Source organism: Microtus oregoni, unplaced genomic scaffold, assembly GCF_018167655.1.
Source record: "Microtus oregoni isolate MIOR12 unplaced genomic scaffold, Mior012 000020F_ref0000438, whole genome shotgun sequence".
In the NCBI taxonomy this organism is placed as follows: Eukaryota; Metazoa; Chordata; class Mammalia; order Rodentia; family Cricetidae; genus Microtus; species Microtus oregoni.
Genome location: NW_024543079.1, coordinates 36,761,083 through 36,783,115, shown reverse-complemented (window position 1 = coordinate 36,783,115; position 22,033 = coordinate 36,761,083). Strand labels below are relative to the sequence as shown.

Below are 22,033 nucleotides of genomic sequence, written 5' to 3'. Positions count from 1 at the left end.
CAGGGCTGGGGAAGAGGATTCAGGATTGGTACTAGGGTGTTCTTCAGAATCACAGCAAAGAAAAGCATAAAAGGGCTGATGAGATGGCTCAGTGGACAGCAGGACTTCCTGTCTGATGACCTGAGTTCTATCCCTGGCACCCACAGTGGAGGAGAACCAACTTCTGAGAGTTGTCTCTCCACCTCCACATGTGTGCTGTGGCACGTGTGCACTATGTACAGGCACACTCACAAATGAGAGCATACAAGGACCTAATCATGAGTGAGGACACTGGAGGAAAAACGGACTCCTATGGTGAAAGCTTGCCAAGTGGAAGACAGGCTCTTTACCAACACAGGCTCAGAGGGTGCTGGGGAGGAGAGCTTTGAAAGCAGACGGTGCAGTTCAGAGTGGCTGGAGATGCCAATGAGAAGGGTCCCAGCAGCTGTCAGGGAGGGAAGGAGAGGAAGGGGTCACGAGAGCAGCACTAGGTGAGGGCTCTCACTGGCAGGAACTCTAGCAAGGGAAACTGAAAAGAAATGGCTGAAGGCAGGGAAGAAGCTGCATCGTCTGAAGGCCAAAAGAAAGAGAAGGTGGGTAAAGCCGGTCAGGCTGGCCAATCACACCCCTGGATGCTGCGAGGACAAGCAGCCGTGAGACTGGCAGTTTTCCTGGGCACTTTGAAAGACATGCTTTTGGAAATAGTTAGGAAGAAACAATCAGAGTAGGGAGAGTGTGATGGAGACCCAGGTGACAGGAGGGACGGGCTCTGCACCAGCAGGAGCAATCAACAGCTGGCCTGAGCAGCCCCATCAGGTTTCATTTTGTCCTTTGCTTAAAAAAGGGGACTGGGGAGTTGGAGAGATGGCTCAATGGTTAGAGAGCTCTGGTTACTCTTGCAGGACCCTGGGTTCAGTTTTAAGTACCCACATGGTGGCTCACAGGTATCTGCAACTCCTGTTTCAGGAGATCTGACACTTTCTTCTGATCTCCACCTGGTATGGACATGGTACATATACATACACACAGGAAAAACATTCATACACATAAAATTAAAAAAAAATTAGTCAATTCCTCACTTTGTGTCTACCTTACAATATGACCCTAGATTGTTTTGTTGTTGTTGTTGTTTTTGGGCAAAATCTGGGCCATGAATCTACCTCTGGTGCTTTTCTAGTGCAATGATGAAAATGTTACCAAGAAGAGAGAAGATGACCTCTGAAACCTAAACCTTTCTTCATATGTAGATGAAACAGCCCAGATATCAGACGAAGGGAAGATCAGGACCATCAAAGTCCCAGGAGAGAACTATGTAGTCTACCAGAGCCAAGTGTGGTGTGCAACTTTGTAATCCCAGCACTTGAGGACTGGAAAGTTCAAGGCCAGCAAGACCCCGTGTCAAAAAAAATCAAAACAGGGCTGGAGAGATGGCTCAGCGGTTAAGAGCATTGCCTGCTCTTCCAGAGGTCCTGAGTTCAATTCCCAGCAACCACATGGTGGCTCACAACCATCTGTAATGAGGTCTGGTGCCCTCTTCTGGCCTTCAGGCATACACACAGACAGAACATTGTATACATAATAAATAAATATTTAAAAAAAAATCAAAACAAACCTACAGTAAAAGACAGTCAGGCAGAGTCCACAGAATGACAGGATCAACTAAAGATCTTGCCTGTGATGAGTCCCATTTCCAGGCAGCCCCTCAAACCCTTCTGGAGAAGACAGAGAAAAGCTCTCTCTCCAGAATGGGAATTACAATAAGCGGGCTGGCTATGCAGACCCACAGCACATGAAGACTAGGCCCAGCATATTCTACAGGCAGATGCTAGGGCTCACAGAGCATTACCGTAGCTGGTGTCTGGCCTCCTGGCAGTACTGCTCCCTCTTGTGCCCAGCTGCTGGAGCTGCCCCTTGGAGAGACGAGCAGTAAAGGAAGGCATAGAGCCAAGGGTGGAAGTCAAGGCGATTTCCAAACTCTGCGACAGCTTCTGCTCATGGGACACTGGACCTGTGGAAGACACAGAGATCATGACATCCAGGAAGACTCAGCAAAAGAGAGACGGCTACTCATTCTTGGAAGACGAGAAAATGGCTCTTCCAACTTCAGACATGTGAATACAAAGAAAACCTCTTCCTGTGTCTCCCAGGACTGTGAAGGCAGAACAAAGAGCCAAAGTCCTGGGAATCCTGCCGCCTCCCCACCTAAAATGCTTTCAAAGCTTGAGGCTTTCTCTAACATTCCCCTAAACAAAGTGTTGTGCAGGACAGAGCCATCTGGAGGCTTTGATACAGAACTGCACCTCCTTTTTCTTCCTTCCCTCATTCATTCTGTGGTGCTGGGGATATAGTCCTGGACTTGTGCCTTTCAGACAGCCACCCTACTTCTCAGCTACATCCCAAGCCCGTGTTACATTTTGAAAGGCCTGCCTGCTGGCCCAAGAAATGATGAGACAGCAGACACCAGCTCTGCACAGTACCCACACTCTCTATCCTCTGCCTCAGCGTACTTCCCTTCCCTTCCCTTCCCCCACCCCTTTCTTTGAGACAGGGGTATCACTATGTAGCCCGTGCTGGCCTCAAACTCAAACTCATGCTGATTCTTCTGCCTCTGCCTCTTGAATACTGGAAATACAGGCATTTGCTACCATACTTTTCTATTTAAAAAAGAAAAGCTAAGTGGTGGTGGCACCTGCTTTTAATCCCAGTACTTAGGAGACAGAGGCAGGGGAATCTCTGTGAGTTCAAGGCCAGCCTGGTCTACAAAGCAAGTTCCAGGACAACCAGAGTTGTTAACAGTGAAACCCTGTCTCCAAAAACAACAAACAAACAAACAAGCTCAAACACTAGGGAAACAGCTCTGTTAGCACAGTGCTTTCAGTATCAGCATGAGGAGCTGAGTCTGCTCTCCCAAATCTGTGTCAAATATCCAGGAGCACTGATCACACCTGTAATCCCAGTGCTGGGGAGACAGAGACAGGCAGATGCCTTGAGCTTGCTGGTCATGCAAGCCTGGCAACCCAAGTTCAGTCCCCAGAACCTACAGTGGAAGAGAATAACTAAGCCCTGCAAGTTGTCCTCTGACCTACACATGGTACATGAGTACCTGCGGGGAGCATGTGAGTGTACGCGCACACACACACAAAATACTTGTGAGACGGAGGTAGAAGAATCATAAATTCAAAATCATCCTAATATAGAGAATTCTGGTCCAGCCTAGGTTATATAAGACCCTGTCTCAACAAAAGGCCGTCTCTTAAACTCTCCATTTAAGCTGGGCAGTGGTGGCACACAACTTTAATACCAGCACTCGGGAGACAACGTGGATTTCTAAATTTGAGGCTAGTCTGGTCTATAGAGGGCAGCCAGAAAAAAGGCAATTTTTCTTGATTAATAACTGATGTAGGGGCCCAGACTACTGGGGAGGCTGCTACCCCCGGGCAGGCGGGCCCTGGTGGTAAGAAAGCAGTGTGACAAGACCTGATGAGTAAGCAGTAAGCAGTGCCGTGGCTTCTGTTTCAGTTCCACACCCAGGCTCTGCTCTCAAGTCATTCAGGGCAGAGTGACCTGAGAACTGGAGATGAACCCTTTCCTCTGCAGGTTTTAGTCATGGTGTTTAATCACAGCAGGAGAAACCTAACTAAGACAGTGACTGATCTGACACTGATGATCTGAGCTCTAACTCCGAAAGCTGTTATCACAACAACCCACAACAAAAAGCTTGTAATTGATCTTAGGTTCCAAACCCCACTAACTTTCACTTTGCTTCAACATGGCATTTAAAATCTTACTGCGTGAAACAAAGTGGTATAAACCTGTAATTCCAAAACCGTAAGTCAGAGGCAGGAGGGCTGTCCCAAATCTGAGGCCAACCTTGTCTATAAAGTGATTTAGTTAAATGCCAATCAGCACGATGCATTGTAACGGTGATTCCAAAGAAAAGAAAGAAGATAAAGAAAAAGCCAAAGATCTGACCAACTTTGATTTTTCTTCTGGTTGGGTTTTAGTTTTGTTTGATTTGGTTCTTTTGACACTGTTTTTTTTTTAAATATATTTATTATGTATACAGCTTGCATGTATATCTGCACACCAGAAGAGGGCACCAGATTTTATCATAGATGGTTGTGAGCCACCATGTGGTTGCTGGGAATTGAACTCAGGACCTCTGGAAGAGCAATCAGTGCTCTTAACCTCTGAGCCATCTCTCCAGCCCCTTGACACTGGTTCTTAAGGTGTACTCCTGGCTGGGCCAAAACTCATCATGTAGACTGGGCTGGCCTTGAACTCACATAGATCTATCTGCTTAAGTGCTAAAATAAAGGTTTGTGCTACTATTCCATGCTCTAAGTTGCATTATGTTTATTTTAAAATAAAATTTTTTTATGCATATAAATGTTTGCCTGCATATATCTTTGCCTGGTTCCCACAGAGGCCAAAAGAGAGTCAGATCCCCTGGAACTGGAGTTAAAGATGGCCGTGAGCACCCATGTAGGTGCTGAGAACTGGACCCAGGTCCTCTGAAAGCAGGTAGTGCTATGTACTGCTGAGCCATCTCTCTAGGTCTACATCCCAAATTCTATTTTTCAAAACAGTCTTTGCCATAAGAGATCTAGAGACAATTTTCCTAATTAAGGCACTAGAATTTCTGCTCAGGTGGTGTCAGATGAAATGACACTTTATATTTCTTTCATTTTAAAAATTACTTATTGGGCTGGAGAGATGGCTCAGCGCTTAAGAGCACTGACTGCTCTTCCAGAGGTCCTGAGTTCAATTCCCAGCAACCACGTGGTGGCTCACAACCACCTATAATGAGAACTGGTGCTCTCTTCTGGCCTACAGGCAGGATACTTGACTGACTGACTGACTGAATAAATAAATAAATAAATCTTTAAAAAAAATTTAGTTTTATATGTACGTATGTGCACCCATCTATGTGGGTTTATGTTTACCACTTGTATGCAGGTGCTGGTAGAGACTAGAGGCCATCAGGTCCCCTGGAACTGTAGTTACAGGAGGATTTTTAGTCCCCCTGATGTGACTGTTTGCCTCTGGAAGAACTTTAAGTGCTTTTAACTGATAAGCCATCTCTCCAGCTCCAATCTTCCTTTCTTTCTTATCTGCCCGTCTTTTACAAAAATAACATGTCAGCTGGGCATGGTGGCTGTACTGGCTTGGTTGTGTGTCAACTTGACACAAGCCAGAGTCATCAGAGGAAGGAGCCTCAGCTGAAGAAATGCCTCACTGAGATCCAGCTGTGATCAATAGGGGAGGGGGGAGGGCCCTTGGCCGGTAGTGCCATCCATGGGCTGCTGGTCCCCCGTTCTATAAGAAAACAGTCTGAAAGCTGGGCGGTGACGGTGCACACCTTTAATCCCAGCACTCAGGAGGCAGAGGCAGGCAGATCTCTGTGAGTTCGAGGCCAGCCTACAAGAGCTAGTTCCAGGACAAGCACCAAAGCTACACGAAGAAACCCTGTCTCAAACAACAACAACAAAAAACCTACAACAAAACAAAAAAAGAAAGAAAGAAAGGAAAAAAGAAAGAAAGAAAGAAAGAAAGAAAGAAAGAAAGCTGAGTAAGCCATGGGGAACAAGCCAGTAAGCAGCAACTCCCTCCATGACCTCTGCATTAGCTCCTGCCTCCAGGTTCCTGTCCTGTGTGAGTTTCTATCCTTACTTTCTTCAGTGATGAACAGCAATGCTAAAGTGTAAGCCAAATAAACCTCTTCTTGCCCAACTTGCTTTTTTTTTTTCATGATGTTTTGTCACAGCAATAGAAGCCCTAACTAAGATGGTGGCCCACACCTTTAATCCCAGCACTTGGGAGACAGAGGCAGGTGGATTTCCATGTTCAAAGCCAGCCAGGTCTATACAGAGAAACCCTGTCTCAAACCAACCAACCAAATGACAACAAATGAAGAACACATATTGTCAGTCTGAAAAGTTACACCAGACATTTCCAGGTTCTCCTGGGGGTTGGGGGTGGGGTGGCAGGACCACGGCTTCTAGGAATCACTGGCAATGCCAGAGGGAAAAGGTGGGAAGCCAGGCAGCTTAAATCTCATACTCAGCCACAGTACAACTCACTCACATTTACCGACCATATTTTCTTCCAACCTCACACTCTGTCACTTCTGTTGTGGTACTTCATGGGTAAGTGAGACAGAGAGACCCACAGTGCATTTCCATCAATTCCCCTCTGGGGGGGGGGGAGGAGCTGGAGAGCTGGCTCAGAGGTTAAGACCACTGACTGCTCTTCTAGAAGTCCTGAGTTCAATTCCCAGCAACCACATAGTGGCTCATAACCATTTGTAATGAGATCTGGTCCCTCTTCTGGACTGTAGAGATACATGTAGGCAGAACATTTTAAAAAAGAAAAAAAATCCCCTCTGGGAAGACTAGACATAGTACCCCACAGACACACGACATATAGAGGTTTCAGAAAAGAAGACATGGACTGCATTAACGGACCTACTGTTTCTCCTTCCAGCAGATCAGAATGGAGGATTCAAGACAGGAAAAGGCATTGATCTTGTTAGAAAAGACATCGGGAACACAAAGCAGGTAAGTCCACCAATGCAAGGAAGAGGACACAGAACATGAAAACAAACTCCAATAGTCAGATGTGGGGCTTACACTTGTAGTCTGAGCACTAAGAGATCAAGACAGGAGGATCAGCACAATTCAACACCGGCCACTACACAGCTTTAAAAAGCTTGAGTTACAGAGAACCCTCTTTCTCTCAAAACAAGTAAAATAAATAAATAAATAAAGATAAAATTTTAAGAAGAAAAAAATCTCAGGATAATAAGAGAACACACGCACACCACTTTGGCACTTACAGGTTATTTATGGAGCAAGGACAAAACTGAAATGCCCTACAAAAATGAAAAGCAGCATGGCCCCCAGCTTCATAAATCTAAGTTAGTAAAGCACAAAGCCAAGAACAGCAGCATCACGTCAGCAGGAAGGCCAGGGATGACAGAGTCGTGGACACGGGGGAGTTACCTGCTGAACAGTCCATATCCGTCAGGCCGAGTTCACTGGGGGCTTTCATCTTCTTAGCAGTGGGCTCTGAGGTAGTGGGTGAGAGCAGAGGGCTTGTGGGAGAGGAAGTGGCATTCATGCCAAGGCTGTGTTCAGCCTGCTCCTGCTTCCTTTTCCTTGAGGGCAGGGTAATGACAGAAGGGGTCATTGCTGATGTAGTTTGTGCTCTCCCAAGCAGATGGCAGCCAGAAATAGGGTGCTGGAGTAGGAAACGGTCGATCCGGGCCTTCAGGGACGGATGAGGTAGCGGGTGGGACTGTGGGGTAAAGGCTAACCCTGTGAACGGGTCACTGGGCACTCGGCCCCAAGTAGCTTCACTGAGGTTACACTTCTCCAGAGTGCTCTGGTCAATGACCTTGCCTGAGGGCAGCAGCATGGGGCGTGGCATGATCTCCAGGGTAATCGGATCTAGGAACTCCTCAGGCACATCATCAACCATCTCCTGTAAGAGACAGGGAGCCTGCTGGCCCTCAGACTGACCTCCAGAGTCACAGTCACTCTCCATGGGCGAGGCTGGGGTGTGCAGACCCAAGTCCTTCGGCAGGCTTCCTGATGCTACCAACAAGACACTATTGATTACCTCCTGAGAGCAGGTCTTGGCTGGCTGACCCCACACCTCTAAACGCTTTATGCAAGAGATGCCACTGCCTGTCACATGGGTGATTCCGATCTTGAGATGGGCCACATGGCTAAGGGAAAGAGCCCCTTTATTCCAGAGCTCCTGGGCTACAACAGCAGGAGAGAGGAGTGTGACTTCCATTGGGCTAAAAGGTGGCCTGGCCTTGAAGCCCCGGTGGCTGAACACCACGTGGTTCTGGTTTTTCAGCAGGACTTTGCCTACCAAGGTGAATGCCTCTTTGTCTGGGACAGACAGCTCCATTGGGTCTGTAGTCCAGCACTCGTGTGAACCCAGAGAAGCTCTGTTAGATAAGGCAGATGTGTATAATTCCAGGCCAGTGACATTCTGGCATCCGCCCGCTGTGAGGTCTATATTAATCCTACAGAGTTCTACGTTAAAGGGAAAGGAAACTGTCACATAGATTGGAGGTCTAATGAAGTACTCTGTCCTAAAGCCATGGCTTCTCTTTGTGAGGTCTTCAGAGATAAGATTTTCTACTTCATAACCATCAGCTGACACCTAGATTAATGACAAAGAGAAGACACATTGATCCAAATGAAGACAACATGTGTTCAAGAATTGTCACTTACAAAAATACTTGAGATATTTATTTATTTATTTATATGTTATGTATATGTGTAGTAATAAGGGCGGCGGGGCTGCATTCCCAGCACCCTGGCCGCCTGCTCGGCTAGCTTATGCCCCAAAATAATTACACAGACACTGTATTCTTTTAAGCACTGCTTGGCCCTTTAGCTCTAGCACTTACAGGCTAATTCTCACATCCCGATCAACCCATCTCTAATAATCTGTGAGAACCGGTCTTACCGGGAAGATTCTAGCCTAGTCCATCCTGGGTTGGAGCTTCATGCCATGTGTCTGCCTGGGAGCGGGGCATGGCGTCTCTCTCAGGCGTCTGCTCCCGAGAGGAGAGAAGTCGAGACTCTGACCTCACTTCCTCTTCCTCCCAGCATTTTGTTCTGTTTACTCCACCCACAGGGCCAAGCAGTTTCTTTATTGGCCAATGACCTTCCTCCATCATATATGGGTCTTTTGACTGCTTGTATGTCTGTGCACCATGTGTATGCAGTGCCTACTGAAGCCAGAAGAGGGTATCAGAGCCCCTGGAATTGAAGTACTAGATGGTTGTGAGCCATCATGTGGGTGCTAGCAATTACATCTGGGTCCTCTAGAAGAACAGCTAGTATTTTATATATATAAAACACAGAAGAGGGCACCAGATCTCATTATAGATGGTTGTGAGTCACCATGTGGTTTTTTTTTTTGCCTCCCTCCTGCTAAGATTAAAGGTATTTGCCACCACACCTGACAAAAGTAAGTGAACCTTAAAAACAAAACAAACAAGGGCAACACTAAAACAACAGAAAACTGAGAGGGAGGGCAAGGGAAAGGGGGACAGAGCTAGGGAAAAGGAGACACCAAGTGACTGATTCTACTCTGCTATGACTGTGCATGTGCCATTGATCCACCAAGACGGTAAGTCGATTTTTCACAGAGTCAGAGCACCTCACAGCCGTGCTCTGGGATCCGTGACTGCCCAATACTTGTCTAAATGCTGTCTGCTGGAATCCAAGGGTGAGCACACAGTAGCCTAAATCAAGGCCACACACACAAGGCAGGAAATGGGGAACAGCACGAGGACACATTACATATTTTTGTGTATATATTTGTTTGGTTTACCTTATTGCAGTGAATTCTTGGTCTGAACTGTGGGAGGCAAAGATTTATTACCATCTTTGTGGCTGAAAGAACAGCTTCCAAGCATCAGAAACAGCCTTTAAAAAAAAAGAAGTGAAACTTAATATTAGCCAGATACATTATAATTCAGCTTTAAAGCCAGGCATAGTGGTACATGCTTTTGATCCTAGCATTTGGGAGGCAGAAGCAGGCAGAGCTCAGTGAATTTGAGGCCAGCCTAGTCTACAGAGTAAGTTCCAGGACAGGCAGAGTAACACAGAGAAATCTGCCTTGAGAACCAAAAACAAACAAACAAACAAACAAACAATGATTGATCAGTTTTAAACTTTCAGGAGTTGAATCTAAAAGAGGAGCAAATAGAGCAGAAGCAGAACTTCTAGTATATTCTCCCAGTCCCACCATTTTCCTTGTGTCCTACTGATGATGGGGGAAATTATTCACTGAAAAGTTAAGAAGGCAATTTTCTTTCCTTTTAAAAACATATTTTATTTAACGTTTATGTGTGTGTCTGAGTGTATGCCTGTGCACCGTGGGTGTCAGAAGAAGCTTCAGACACCCTGGGACTAGGGTTACCGAAGGTTGTGGACCACCATGTGGTGCTGGCAGAACCCAGGTGCTCTGCAGCCAGCGCTCCCAGCTGCAGAGCCATGTCTCCAGGCTGGAGAAGGTGATTTCTAGCCTAACTTCTACATATGGGCAAAGCGTGTCAGTTCTGCAGGGTCCCACAGGAAGGAGCCAGTGCACAGCAGCAGATAACAAGGCGGTGGTGAATGGGAAGGGTCACAGAACACAATCATAGTGGTGTTGCACACTCAACCCTTGCTATTGCTTCCTTCCACACCTGGAAGAGTCGAACTGTTTTTGAGACGGCTGAGGTGCTTTTCTTGGCTTACAGCCTCTATGTAGCATGAGGGTGCTATCATGCACTCGCATGGCATGGAATCCTCACAAGCATGGCATTTGTGTCCATTTATTTAAGTATACCAGAGTCCTTTTTTTTTTAATTACAGAAATTGTTACTGTGTATTTATACATCCATGATGTGTGTAAGGACACATAGATCACAGCACATGGGAGGTCAGAGGACAGACATTTTCCTCTTTCACCTCTACATGGTTCTAGGTCTCTAAAGCAGGTAGTTAGGCTTAGGCTCGTACTGTAGGCACCTGTACCCTCTGAGCCATCTCACTGATCCCTCAGGTTTCTTCATTTAAGAAACTCCTGTAAACCAAGCAGTGGTGCATGCCTTTAATCCCAGCACTTGGGAGGCAGAGGCAGGCAGATGTCAGTGAGTTCAAGGCCAACCTGGTCTACAAAGCAAGTTCCAGGACAGCCAGGACTACAAAGAGAAACCCTGTCTTGAAAAACAAATGAGAGAGAGAGAGAGGTGGAAGTGATGTGGATGTATACTGAATGTAAGGCTCATAGACGCCACAGGGTGTATGGGGAGTCAGAGGACAACTTGGCAGGAGTTGTTTCTCTTGTTCTGCTAACGGCAGGATTTAGGCCTTCAGGCTTTCATGGGAGTGCCTTTATTGGCTGCACCACCCCACCTGTGCCCAGAGTACTCACTGAATTAAAATTAGGGTGACTTCTAAGAAAAGGCTCAGAAGTTATTAGATATATATTTATCTCACTGGTTATTCTTCTAGAGTACCTAGGTTCAATTCCTAATACCCACAGGATGGTTTACAACCAATTTTAACTCCAGTCCAGGGATATCTGGTGCCTTCTGGCCTCTTCGAGCACCAGGTATGCACATGGTACAAATACCATGCAGGTAAGACAACCATACACATAAAATTTAAAAATTAATGTATGATAAAGAAATGTGGAAGTCTTTTTTGTTTGTTTTGTTTGTGTTTTTGAGATAAGGTCTCTAGTAGCCCAGGCCATGAACTTCTGATCCTCCCACCTCTACTTTTCAAGAGGTACATGCCACCACACTGTTATGTGGGAATGAAGATTAAATCAGGGATTTCCTACATGCTAAGCAAGCACTCTACCAAATGAGTTACTTCCCCAGCCTGACCCATGGAAATCTCGATTACCCTTTCCAGCATATACTGGATCAAGTCAAGGGGAACTTTAATGGGTCCTGTGCATTGCGACTGCCTCTCCTTTCCCGTGTAAGAAGAACCTTCTAGTCAAAAGTCATAGAGCTGCTCCAAGTTGGTCAATGGTAGCCAGCTCCACGAGAACATTACTGAAGCCTGAGCCTAGGACAGCAGCCCATGGAGCGCCTCTCTCCGCAGAGCTTACTGAGTTGGAAGGAACACACAGAGGCTGTCCAGTCCATCCACATTAAATTCTCTTCATTGTCAGCTTCAACGCCACCTCTTGATTTCCACCTGGTAGTGGCAGATCTTATCCCATACTACTACTATGTCACAGATTTCTCAGGAGTTTGGATGATCCTCACCTATAGCAAAAACAAATGGTAACACATTAATACAATTTTAGGGTTGTGGGGGGACCTCAGTGACGTGCATTTGCCTAGCTAGCATGCATGAGGTTCTGAGTTCAATCCCAAGCACCACAAATAACTTTAAAAAATACAAATTAGGGCTGAAAAGATAGCTTAGTGGTAGAGAGGTTGAGTAGTATTTGTAAAACTCTAGGTTCAATTCCTAGCACTGGAAAATCTAAAATGTGTAAAAATAACTTAGTTGCTATATATGTGATCTGAGTGAGAACGGCCTCCATAGTGCTTATGTTTGGATGGCTGGTCCCGGCTACTGAAACTGTTTAGGAGGATTTGTTGGAGGTGGTGTGTAACTGGAGGAGGTTTCAAAAGCTCACACTAGGTCCAGTCTGTCCATTTCTGTCTTTCTCTGTTTCTATCTACCTGTAACTGTGAGCTCTCAGCTATTTCTCCAGCACCATGCCTGCTACCATGCTCTTTGCCAAGATGATCAAGGCCTAAGCCCCTGAAACTGTAAGTAAGCTTCCAAATTAAGTGCTTTCTTTCTATAAGTTGCCTCGGTCATGGAGTCTCCCTCTGCAATAGAACAGTAACTATGGCACCGTATTAGTCTGCATTTTGTTGCTGGAGAAAGAAGGGTTTAGTCCATCACTGTAGAAAGTCAGGAAAGGAATTAAGAAGCAAGCTGGAGGCAGAAACCCGAAGCAGAGACCACGGAGTACTGCAGCTTACTCGACTTCTAAACTTCACGACTTAATCCACTTAACTGCTTTTTATATTCCTCAAGACCACCTGTCAGGGCTGGCACTGCCCACTGTGGGCTACACCCTCACACACAAATCATTAATCAAAAAACAAAAACAAAAACCCACAGATTTGCCTACAGGCTTACCTGATAAAGGCTTTCTTTAGCTTTTGAGTCAGGGTCTCTCTATGTAGCTCTGGCTGCTCTGGAATTCACTGTGTACACCAGCTGAGTTGGCTTCAAACTCAGAGAGATTTGCCTGTCTGTCTCCCCAGTGCTGGGATTAAAGGGTGTGCCACTACAGCTGGCAGGAGGCTTTTGTTCTGTTTGCCCACATGTATAACTGTGTACCACATGAATTCCTGGTGCCTATGGAAGCCAGAAGGGCATCTCAGATCCTGAGACAGAAGTTACAGATGGTTACAAGCTGCCATGCGGTGGGTCCTCTGGAGGAGCAGTTATTTTCTTAACCACCAAGCCATCTCTCCAAGCCCCAATTTCCCCAACTGAAGTTCTCCCGTCTTCCTAGAGGACTCTAGATTGTGTAGAGTTTATCCAAACTAACTAGCACAGTAGGACACAGGTGGCCCAGCACGCCTTTCCTCAGCTGGCCCATCTCTACAACCACTTCAGCCACTCACGTCACCAAGCTTCTTCCACTCCAGCACACGCGCATGCACCTAACTGTTCCAGTAAAGTGGGACGTAGTTTTCTTAAGTTAAGACAACTATGCTCTACTCTACCTGATATGCTCCTTTTGAGATCCATGGGAAATTTTTCCCTTGTTTTCTATATTAAAATAATTGTTTCCCCCAAGAAACTCAATATCATTAAGGTATGACAAGGATCCTTTACTTCAGCTGCTATGAAGCAGGGATAAATCAAGTTTGGTGGCACAAGTCTTTAATCCCAGAACTAGAGGCAGATCTCTGAGTACCAGGACAGCCAGGGCTATGTAGAGAGACTATGTCTCAAACACCAAAAACAAATTAAAAATAAATAAATAAAAAGGAATAAAGAAAAAGCAGTAAAAAAATCTGTAGCCTGGCACTTAAATATATCTGTCTAAAATATTTATGTCATAGAGCATAATATTGCTTTGAAATAATTTTCAAACAGGATAGATAAAGTATAATTCAATAGTAAATCATCTCCTGTAGCTGGCCTCAAGATCACTATGCAGCAACGACACACCTGACTACTGACCTTCCTCCTCCACTTTCCAAGTGTGCTACCACACCAGACCTGAGAGAAACATTTTAAGTAGATTTTTGTCTTTCCCCATTTAGTCTTAATTCAGTTTACATTTTTAACAGATTCTACATGCTTTTAAATATTTCAATTATAATAAATTGGATCTCTCATAATGTTTCATTGTCTAAAGAAGGTTGGCAAGTAGCCTTGCATTCCTGACCCTCCGGTCTCCACGGCCCTACTACCGGGGTTATAGGCATGCACCATCACGCCAACTTGCATTAATTTGGGGGGCCAATTATTCTACTTACAAGGAAATACACATTTCAGGGCCTTTATATGCGATCAGTTTATTTTTTATTTTATTTTTGGATTTTTGGTGGGGCTAGGAGTTGTGCTTCATGCACCCTAGGCGTTCTTCCACCGCCCAACATCTTCAGGGCTTTAACTCACTCAACCTAACAGATGCCAGGTAGATTTACTTGGGGTTTTACAATATCAATAATAGTGATAGTACGCTTTTCTAAAGTGATAATTTCATGTGTGTGTTTAACAGTCCTGGAAATCACTCTGTAGATCAGGCTGGCCTCGAACTCACAGACAGAGATCTGTTTGCCTCTAGTTCCCAAGTGCTGTGTTAGGTAATTCTTATTTTTGTCTCTGTATTACTACAACTTTCAGAATTCTATAGAAGAGTTGCTATTCTTATTCATTCTCATAAGAAAATGCTTTGTAAGAAAATGAAAGCCTTGGGCTGGAGAGATGGCTCAGAAGTTAAGAGCACGGGCTGCTCTTGCAGAGGTCCTGAGTTCAATTCCCAGCAACCACATGGTGGCTCACAACCATCTGTAATGAGATCTTGTGCCCTCTTCTGGCCTGCAGGCAAACATGCAAGCAGAACACTGTGTATATAATAAATAAATAAAATTGTTTAAAAAAAAAAAGAAAAAGAAAAAGAAAGCCTTGATATATGGTTCAGTGGGCAACAGCATTTCCCACCAAACCTGATGACCTGAGTTCCATCAGATAGGAGAGAAAACTCCCTCTCTCTCTCTCTCTCTCTCTCTCTCTCTCACACACACACACACACACACACACACACACTGTAGCAGACACCTCCCCCAAGAAATTTAATACATTTTTTCATTATTTGTTTTTTGAGACACAGGGTTCCTCTGTGTAATCCTGAGTGTCCTAGACTAGGCTGGTCTCTGCCTCTACTTCCTAAATGCTGGGATTAGAGGGATGTGCCACCATACCAAGCATTAAGTTTTTTTTTTTTTATTAAGAAAAGAAGAAAAAAAACATAAACAAAAAACAAGTTTCCACCTCCTCCCAGCCTCCCATTTCCCTCCCCCTCCTCCCACCCTTCTCCCCCTCCTCCCACTCCTCTCCCCCTCCCTCTCCAGTCCACAGAGCAGTCCGGGTTCCCTTCCCTGTGGTAAGTCCTAGGTCCTCCCCCCTCCGTCCATATCTAGGAAGGTGAACATCCAAACTGGCTAGGCTTCCACAAAGCCAGCACATTAAGTAGGATCAAAACCCCGTGCCATTGTCCTTGGCGTCTCATCAGCCCTCATTGTTCGCCATGTTCAGAGAGTCTGGTTTTATCCCATGCTTTTTCGGTCACAGTCCAGCTGGCCTTGGTGAGCTCCCAGTAGATCAGCTCCACTGTCTCAGTGGGTGGGTGCACGCCTCGTGGTCCCGACTTCTTTGCTCATGTTCTCCCTCCTTCTGCTCCTCATTGGGACCTTGGGAGTTCAGTCCAGTGCTCATGTGTGGGTCTCTGTCTCTATCTCTATCCATCACCAGATGAAGGTTCTATGATGATATGCAAGTTTTTTGTTTAAAAGAAAATGCCACTTTAAATACAATGTTTATTGTTCAACTGATATTTTTATTAACATCATAATTTTTTTTTTGTTTTTTGTTTTGTTTTTTTTTTTTTTTTTTGGATTTTCGAGACAGGGTTTCTCCGTAGCTTTTTGATTCCTGTCCTGGAACTAGCTCTTGTAGACCAGGCTGGCCTCGAACTCACAGAGGTCCGCCTGCCTCTGCCTCCCGAGTGCTGGGATTAAAGGCGTGCAACACCACCGCCCGGCTATAATTTTTGTTTTTAATTATTTTATTTTATTTTATTTTTTTGGTTTTTCAAGACAGGGTTTCTCAGTAGCTATGGAGCCAGTCCTGGAACTCACTCTGTAGACCATGCTAGATTTGAACTCAAGAGATCTACCTGCCTCTGCCTCCCGAGTACTGAAATTAAAGGTGTGCACCACCACCGCCTGGCAATATACTAATTCTTACATTTTCTTGAAAATTCTGAATTACATAAATGCAATTATGTGTATATGTAATATATTTCTTTTTATCTTATCTGACAGACCAGGATATACTAACCTATTTTTTTACTTAAACTTTTTTTTTTGAGACAGGTTTTCTCTGTGTAACAGTCCTAGCTGTACTAGAACTAACTCTTGTAGTACAGGCTAGCCTCAAACTCAGAAATATGCCTACCTCTGCCTCCCGGGTATTGAAGAATTAAAGGTGTGCGCCACCATTGCCCAGCCTTAAACTATCTTTTTAATTCCCAAGACAGGCTCTATGTGGCTTGAGACCATGTCTTATTTTGTAGCCCAGGCTGACTCTAAACCTAAGATCCTCCTGTCTTAGCCTCCTGAAGACTAGGATTGCATACTCTACCACTGCACACAACCAAACAGTTCTTTAAATGGACAATTGAATCCTACTGTACATTTATACACTTATAAATCCTTCACAAGGCACTGAGAAACAGAGAGGAAAATAAAGTAGCCAGGTGGGAACATTACTGAGCATTATTGCAGCGGTTAGATACACGACCTCCTAAATCTGGTTCCATCAATGCTGGCTCTGTCAAGATCTTTTGCTGGTCTAGTCTTATGAGCTACCTAGTTTCAATACCTTGATCTTTAAAGGTCAAGAACCTCCTACCTTAATGCTTTATGGGGGCAAGGGAATTCAACATACAAAAAAGACAAAGAGCCTCGCCTAGAAAAACAGCTTTCCCAGTTCTGCCAAGGAAATGGCCTTGCAACCCAAACTTACTGTAAACTCTGTCCAGTAAAATACTTTCAAATTGTAGCCTCCTTCGCCAAATGAGATCTCAAAATACAAACTGGGGGCCCCATATCATAGTTAAAGTAGTTGGCTGCCCAGAGAAGTAGCTTGGCCAGATAACAAAGGAAGCCTAGTTCAATCCCTGTGATCCATGTTGTCAGAGGCGAGAACTGACTTCCACAAGTTGTCCTTTGACCTCCACACATGCACCATGGCATGTCTGCAACTCCCCAAAAGTGTTAGAAGGGAAGAATAATAAATAAAATAATAAGTAATGAAATAAAATATAACTAATGGGCAATGAACATGTTAGGTCACACAAGGGCTACATACTGAGACCTTGTCTTACATACATGCACACAATGAAAAAAAATAATAGGGAAATGAGTGAATATGACCAAAACATTGTGTAAAATTCTCAAAGAACTAATAAAAGAATTAAAAGAAAAAGAAGAGCCAGGTGTGATGGTGGTGCATGCATTTAATCCCAGCACTTGGAAGGTAGAAGCAGGTGGATCCCTGCAAGTTCAAGGACAACCTGGTCTACAAATAAAAGTTCCAGGAGAGCTAGGACTAAATAGTAAGACCCTGTCTCAAAAACAAACAAACTTCTTCCAGAGGATCCTGATTTGATTCCCAGCACCACACGGTGGCTCACAACCATCTGTAACTCCAGTTCTCGGGGGATCCAATGCCCTCTTCTAACCTCTACAGGCACCAGACATGCATGTCATCCACATTCATACATGTAAGCTAAACACTAAAACACATAAAAATAAACACTTACATAGAAGAGGCAAGAGCACTGGCTCAGCAGTTTAGATAATTTGTTGCTCTAGGACCAGGGCTCAGTTCCCAGTACACACACGGTGGTTCACAGCCACCCCCAACTCTAGTTCCTGGGGACCCAACACTCTCCTCTGACCTCTACAGGTACCAGGCACACATGATACACATCCGTACAGTGAGGCAAAACATACACATAAAATAACCAATCTAAAAAAAAAAAAAACCAACAATATCACTTACAGTGTGTTGTATTCATTTGAAACAGGGTCTCTCTCTCCATAGCCCAGGCTGACCTCAGATTCATGGGCTATCCTCCTTTCTCAGCCTCCTTAGTGTTAGGAATTACAAATGCAAGCCACCACACAAGCATTTCTTTTAATTAAATAGTTTAAAAATGAAACACCAGAATGCACCACATAGAAAGAGTGAGCACTGTTTTCAGTCAGGTGTGTGTGTGTGTGTGTGTGTAAATATACATATACTCATTTGAGCTGAAGATGTAGCTCAACTGGTAGTGTTTGACTCGCATGCATGAAGTCTCGGATTTGACCACCAGCAGTGCATAAACTGAGCATGGTGTAACTTGCCTATAATCCTAGCACTGGAGAGGTAGAGACAGCAGGATTAAGAGTCAAAGGTTCTATTTGCCTACATAGGGAGTTTGAGATCAGACTAGAATATATAAGGTCCTATTTCAAAACAACATACACACAAGGTTGGTAGGATATATCAGTGGGTAAAAACTTACTATGCAAGTCTGATGTCCTGAGTTTGATTGCTGGAACTGAAAGTGGGAAGACAGAACTCATTCTCAAAAGTTGCTCTCTGACCTCTACATGTGCACTGTAGTATGTGCATGTCCAAACTCACACATACATAACACACACAGAGTACGGTAGCAAATTAAATTGTAAAAAATTTAAAAGCCACATAAAATGTGGTGGTTTGAAAGAAAATAGCCCCCAAATGGAATGGCACTAGTGAGAGGTGTGGCCTTGCTGGAGGAAGTGTGTCATTGTTGGAGGTGGGCTTTGAGGCCTCCTATGCTCAAGCTTCACACAGTGAGACAGACCACTTCCTGTTGCCTGTGAGTCAAGATGTAAGAAGTCTCAGCTCCTTCTCTAGCACCATGTCTGCCTGCTGCTCCTTCTCTAGCACCATTGCTCACTGCCATGACAATAATAGACTTAACCTCTGACCTGTAAGCGAGTCATCCAAATTAAACGTTTTCCTTTAAAAGAGCTCCACAATCATGTGTCTCCCACAACAATATAAACCCTAACTAAGACATATACTTACTTACCCCTGCATTCAAGGTTTGTATGTGAAAGGATTTTTTTCTAAGGTCTGTAGTCAATGAGAAAGTGGGCTGAAGAGATGGCTTAGTTGGTAAAGTGAGTTCAGATCTCTAATACACACATAAAAAGCTATGTGTGGCTGCACACACCTATAATCCACCTTGTACTAAAGAGGCAGATATAGGAGGTCTTGGGACTTGCTGGCCAGCCAGTCTATAACCAATTGGTAAGCTTCAGGCTCAGTGAGAGACCCTATCTTGGAAAATAAAATAGGCAATGGTTGAAGAAGACACAACTGATATCACCCTATGGCCTCCACATACACCTACATGTGCACATACCTACATGTCCATACAGTCATACACATACAAAGAGCTGGGAATATAACTCAGTTGTAAAGTGGAAGGCCTATCAGTTACAAAGGTCTGTATTCGATCCCCAGAACAGAACCAACACACACACACACACCCCCCAAAATAACTCTTCAAATTCAAGTTGGTGATGTTGCGCCATTTGCGGTATCCCTGTCTAGCATATACAAGACCCTAGATTTGACCCCTTTCCCACATAAGCCTGCAGTGGGGATACACATCTGTAAATCCCAGTATTCAAGAGGTGAAGGCAGAAATATCAGTACTTCAAAGTCATCCCTGGCTACATGATGAGTTCAAAACCAACCTAGACTGTATGATAACCTGTCTCAAAAAACAAACAAAAGAAATTTAAAAGCTACTGGTCATAGGTAAGTAATTGAGGGCTTATAACAAGGAAGATAAAGGGCATTAATGAGATTGGCCATTAATCTCCTAGATGACAAAAGTAATTTTGAACCACTTAGAAGCAATTCAGTCTTCAAAGGGCTCCTCTTTCTTCTGGCTGAAGGGTTCTCACAATCTTTCTATTCTACAGAAAGAACATGAAGACAGAAACAATAAGCATTAAGGTACAAACTACTCAGATAAAACCTTTAGTTTCATGTTTTCCTCTGATATATTTTCCCTCTTGATTTTTTTTTTTTGAGGGAGGAATACTATCCAAAAGAAACAAGGAATATGGACTATGTTTCATGTATTACTGAGTGTACTGAAAAAAATCTCAAAGCTTCTAAGAAATTGGTTGGAGTTATTTTGCCTTTTTGAGACAGTCTTACTCTAGCTCAGGCTGGCCTGGAACTCAGTATGTAGCACAGGAGGGCATGGAATAAGGCACTCCTACTTTAGCCTGACGATTGCTGCTATCATACGTATGAGCACTATGGCCAGCAAAACTGCATACCAATTTAAAAATATTTATATGTGGGGAGGTATCACACAACATGCCAATGCATGTGTGGAGGTCAAAGGTAAAGGACAACTTGGGAAGCTGACAATTTAGAGTTCAAGGTCAGACTGGGCTACATGGTGAGTCTGTCTTCAAAATGGGGGACACTTGCCTCAAGTGTTAGATCCCCAGCACCACAAAAACAAAACCACTCCATCTAGGAATGCACACATAGTTTGGAATGTGAGTTATGTAGAAATTAACTAGACTGGACAGTTAAGTTTGGGATGTTTTCCTTTCTGTACTTATAAAGTTGAGGTAAATAATTAAACTCTGGACTGGATTCTCACAGGTGTAAGGACTGAGCAGCTACATCCATACTCTGGGCAGGGACAAATCTGTTTCTTCTGCCTTCCTGTGCTCAGGCTTAGGAAGGGAGTTGTCAAGAGGAATTATCTATCTACTAGGTACTGCTCTATCCAGGACTAAAGGACTTTCTGTAACATGGGACTGTCAATTCTGAAGTGGGGAAAGTCCTGGGCAAATGGGATGAGTCATCATCTCTAAAAGGTAGCTGTCTGTGTGCCCCAGAGCTTGAAGCAACCACACTGACTTTTCGTTGCTGAGGTTCAAAACCTGGAGGTGGAGAAGCATAAAGAGCTACTTTGGAAGAGATTAGGGTGACCATGACACTCGGAGCACTTCAACACCCATTTGGGGCCTACACAGAAGTAGATGACTTACACAATGGAACTTCTGAGTTTTACAAGAATGTAATGGGAAGTAATTCTAGAAGATACATGTGTTTTAAAAGAGAAGGTACAAACAGGCGAGCGGGGAGGTGGGGCTACCTGTCAAATACTGGAAAAGCACTTAACCTTACAGTAGGTGAAACACCGCAGCAGTGAGCAATTTCAGAAATTGGACACTTTAGCTTTTAAAGACACACAGTACTTCTTATAATCTCTAAACTGAGTTACCTGTCCATCCAAGAAAGTGTGACTTGCAACAGTTTTCAGAGCAAGTTAAAATGAAAGACAGCTCTCCTAGCCTTTTCCATACAATGCCCACCAGGAAAGAAAGACCAAACTCAGGTATGAGCCTAAAAGATACCTACAACTTGATGCTATGTGCGGGCAAGTCAAAGGCTTAGTGTTTGAGACACTACAGGAGGGACATGTGAACAGTTTTATATTTGTGGTGGGGATCAAACCCAGCACCTCACATACGCGTGGCAAACACACGGTCACTGACTCACATCTTAGCCCTGCTTTTGCTCTTCGGGAAAAAAACAAACAAACAAAAAACATGAGTAGTTTTTCCTCTTAGAAAACTATCAAGATTAACAACGGCTATCAAGATAACAGTGCTTTAGTAACTCTGGATGAAAACTCTGTGGGGTCCTGAGTAAGCCGAGGAGGCAAATTTGACCCTGACCTTGTCACTTCTCTTCAGGGCCTTACTTCATGTGCTCTAGGTTTCACTTGAATTTTTCAACTTAAATCTCTGCCTACTGAATCCTAACTTAACACAATTTCATTCAGATCTCTTCTGTGACCCTAAACCCCAAGATACCATTTGTGTACCATCTGTGTTTCCAGACTTAACAAACAACTTATTAAACTGCTTCAGATAAACAATGAAATTTTTTTTCAGACTTAAGACTGTCCCAGTGGCTAAACATAGTGGCACTAGCCTCTTAATAGCGGCTCTTGGGAGGCAGAGGAAAGTAGGTAACAGAGGGAGTTCCAAGATAGCCAGGGCTATAGAAAGACCCCATCTCAAAAACAAAAAAAAGTCAGGAGGTGGTGTTTGCACATGCCTTTAGTCCCGGCACTCAGGAGGCATAGGCAGATGGATCCAAGT

General features: G+C 44.3%; 1 protein-coding gene across 8 annotated transcripts in view; it reads right to left on the bottom strand.

Moving 5' to 3' along the window:
- The window catches only part of Ubox5 (U-box domain containing 5), a 42,765-nt gene that overhangs the window by 2,649 nt on the left and 18,083 nt on the right, over positions 1 to 22,033 (bottom strand). For 4 of the 8 annotated variants that reach the window (XR_005976037.1, XM_041670284.1, XM_041670281.1 and 1 more), the window contains 4 exons: positions 11,623 to 11,782; positions 9,343 to 9,437; positions 6,984 to 8,160; positions 1,826 to 1,987 (listed from right to left, as the gene is read on the bottom strand). Coding sequence is in view for 7 of the 8 variants with exons in the window: in XM_041670284.1 (XP_041526218.1) it covers positions 1,826 to 1,987; positions 6,984 to 8,160; positions 9,343 to 9,396 (1,393 nt within the window). In the remaining variant the exon portion in view is untranslated. Of the gene's footprint in view, positions 1 to 1,825; positions 1,988 to 6,983; positions 8,161 to 9,342; positions 9,438 to 11,411; positions 11,567 to 11,622; positions 11,783 to 22,033 lie in introns of those variants that run through there. The other 4 variants (XM_041670287.1, XM_041670285.1, XM_041670282.1 and 1 more) reach the window with 3 other exon arrangements.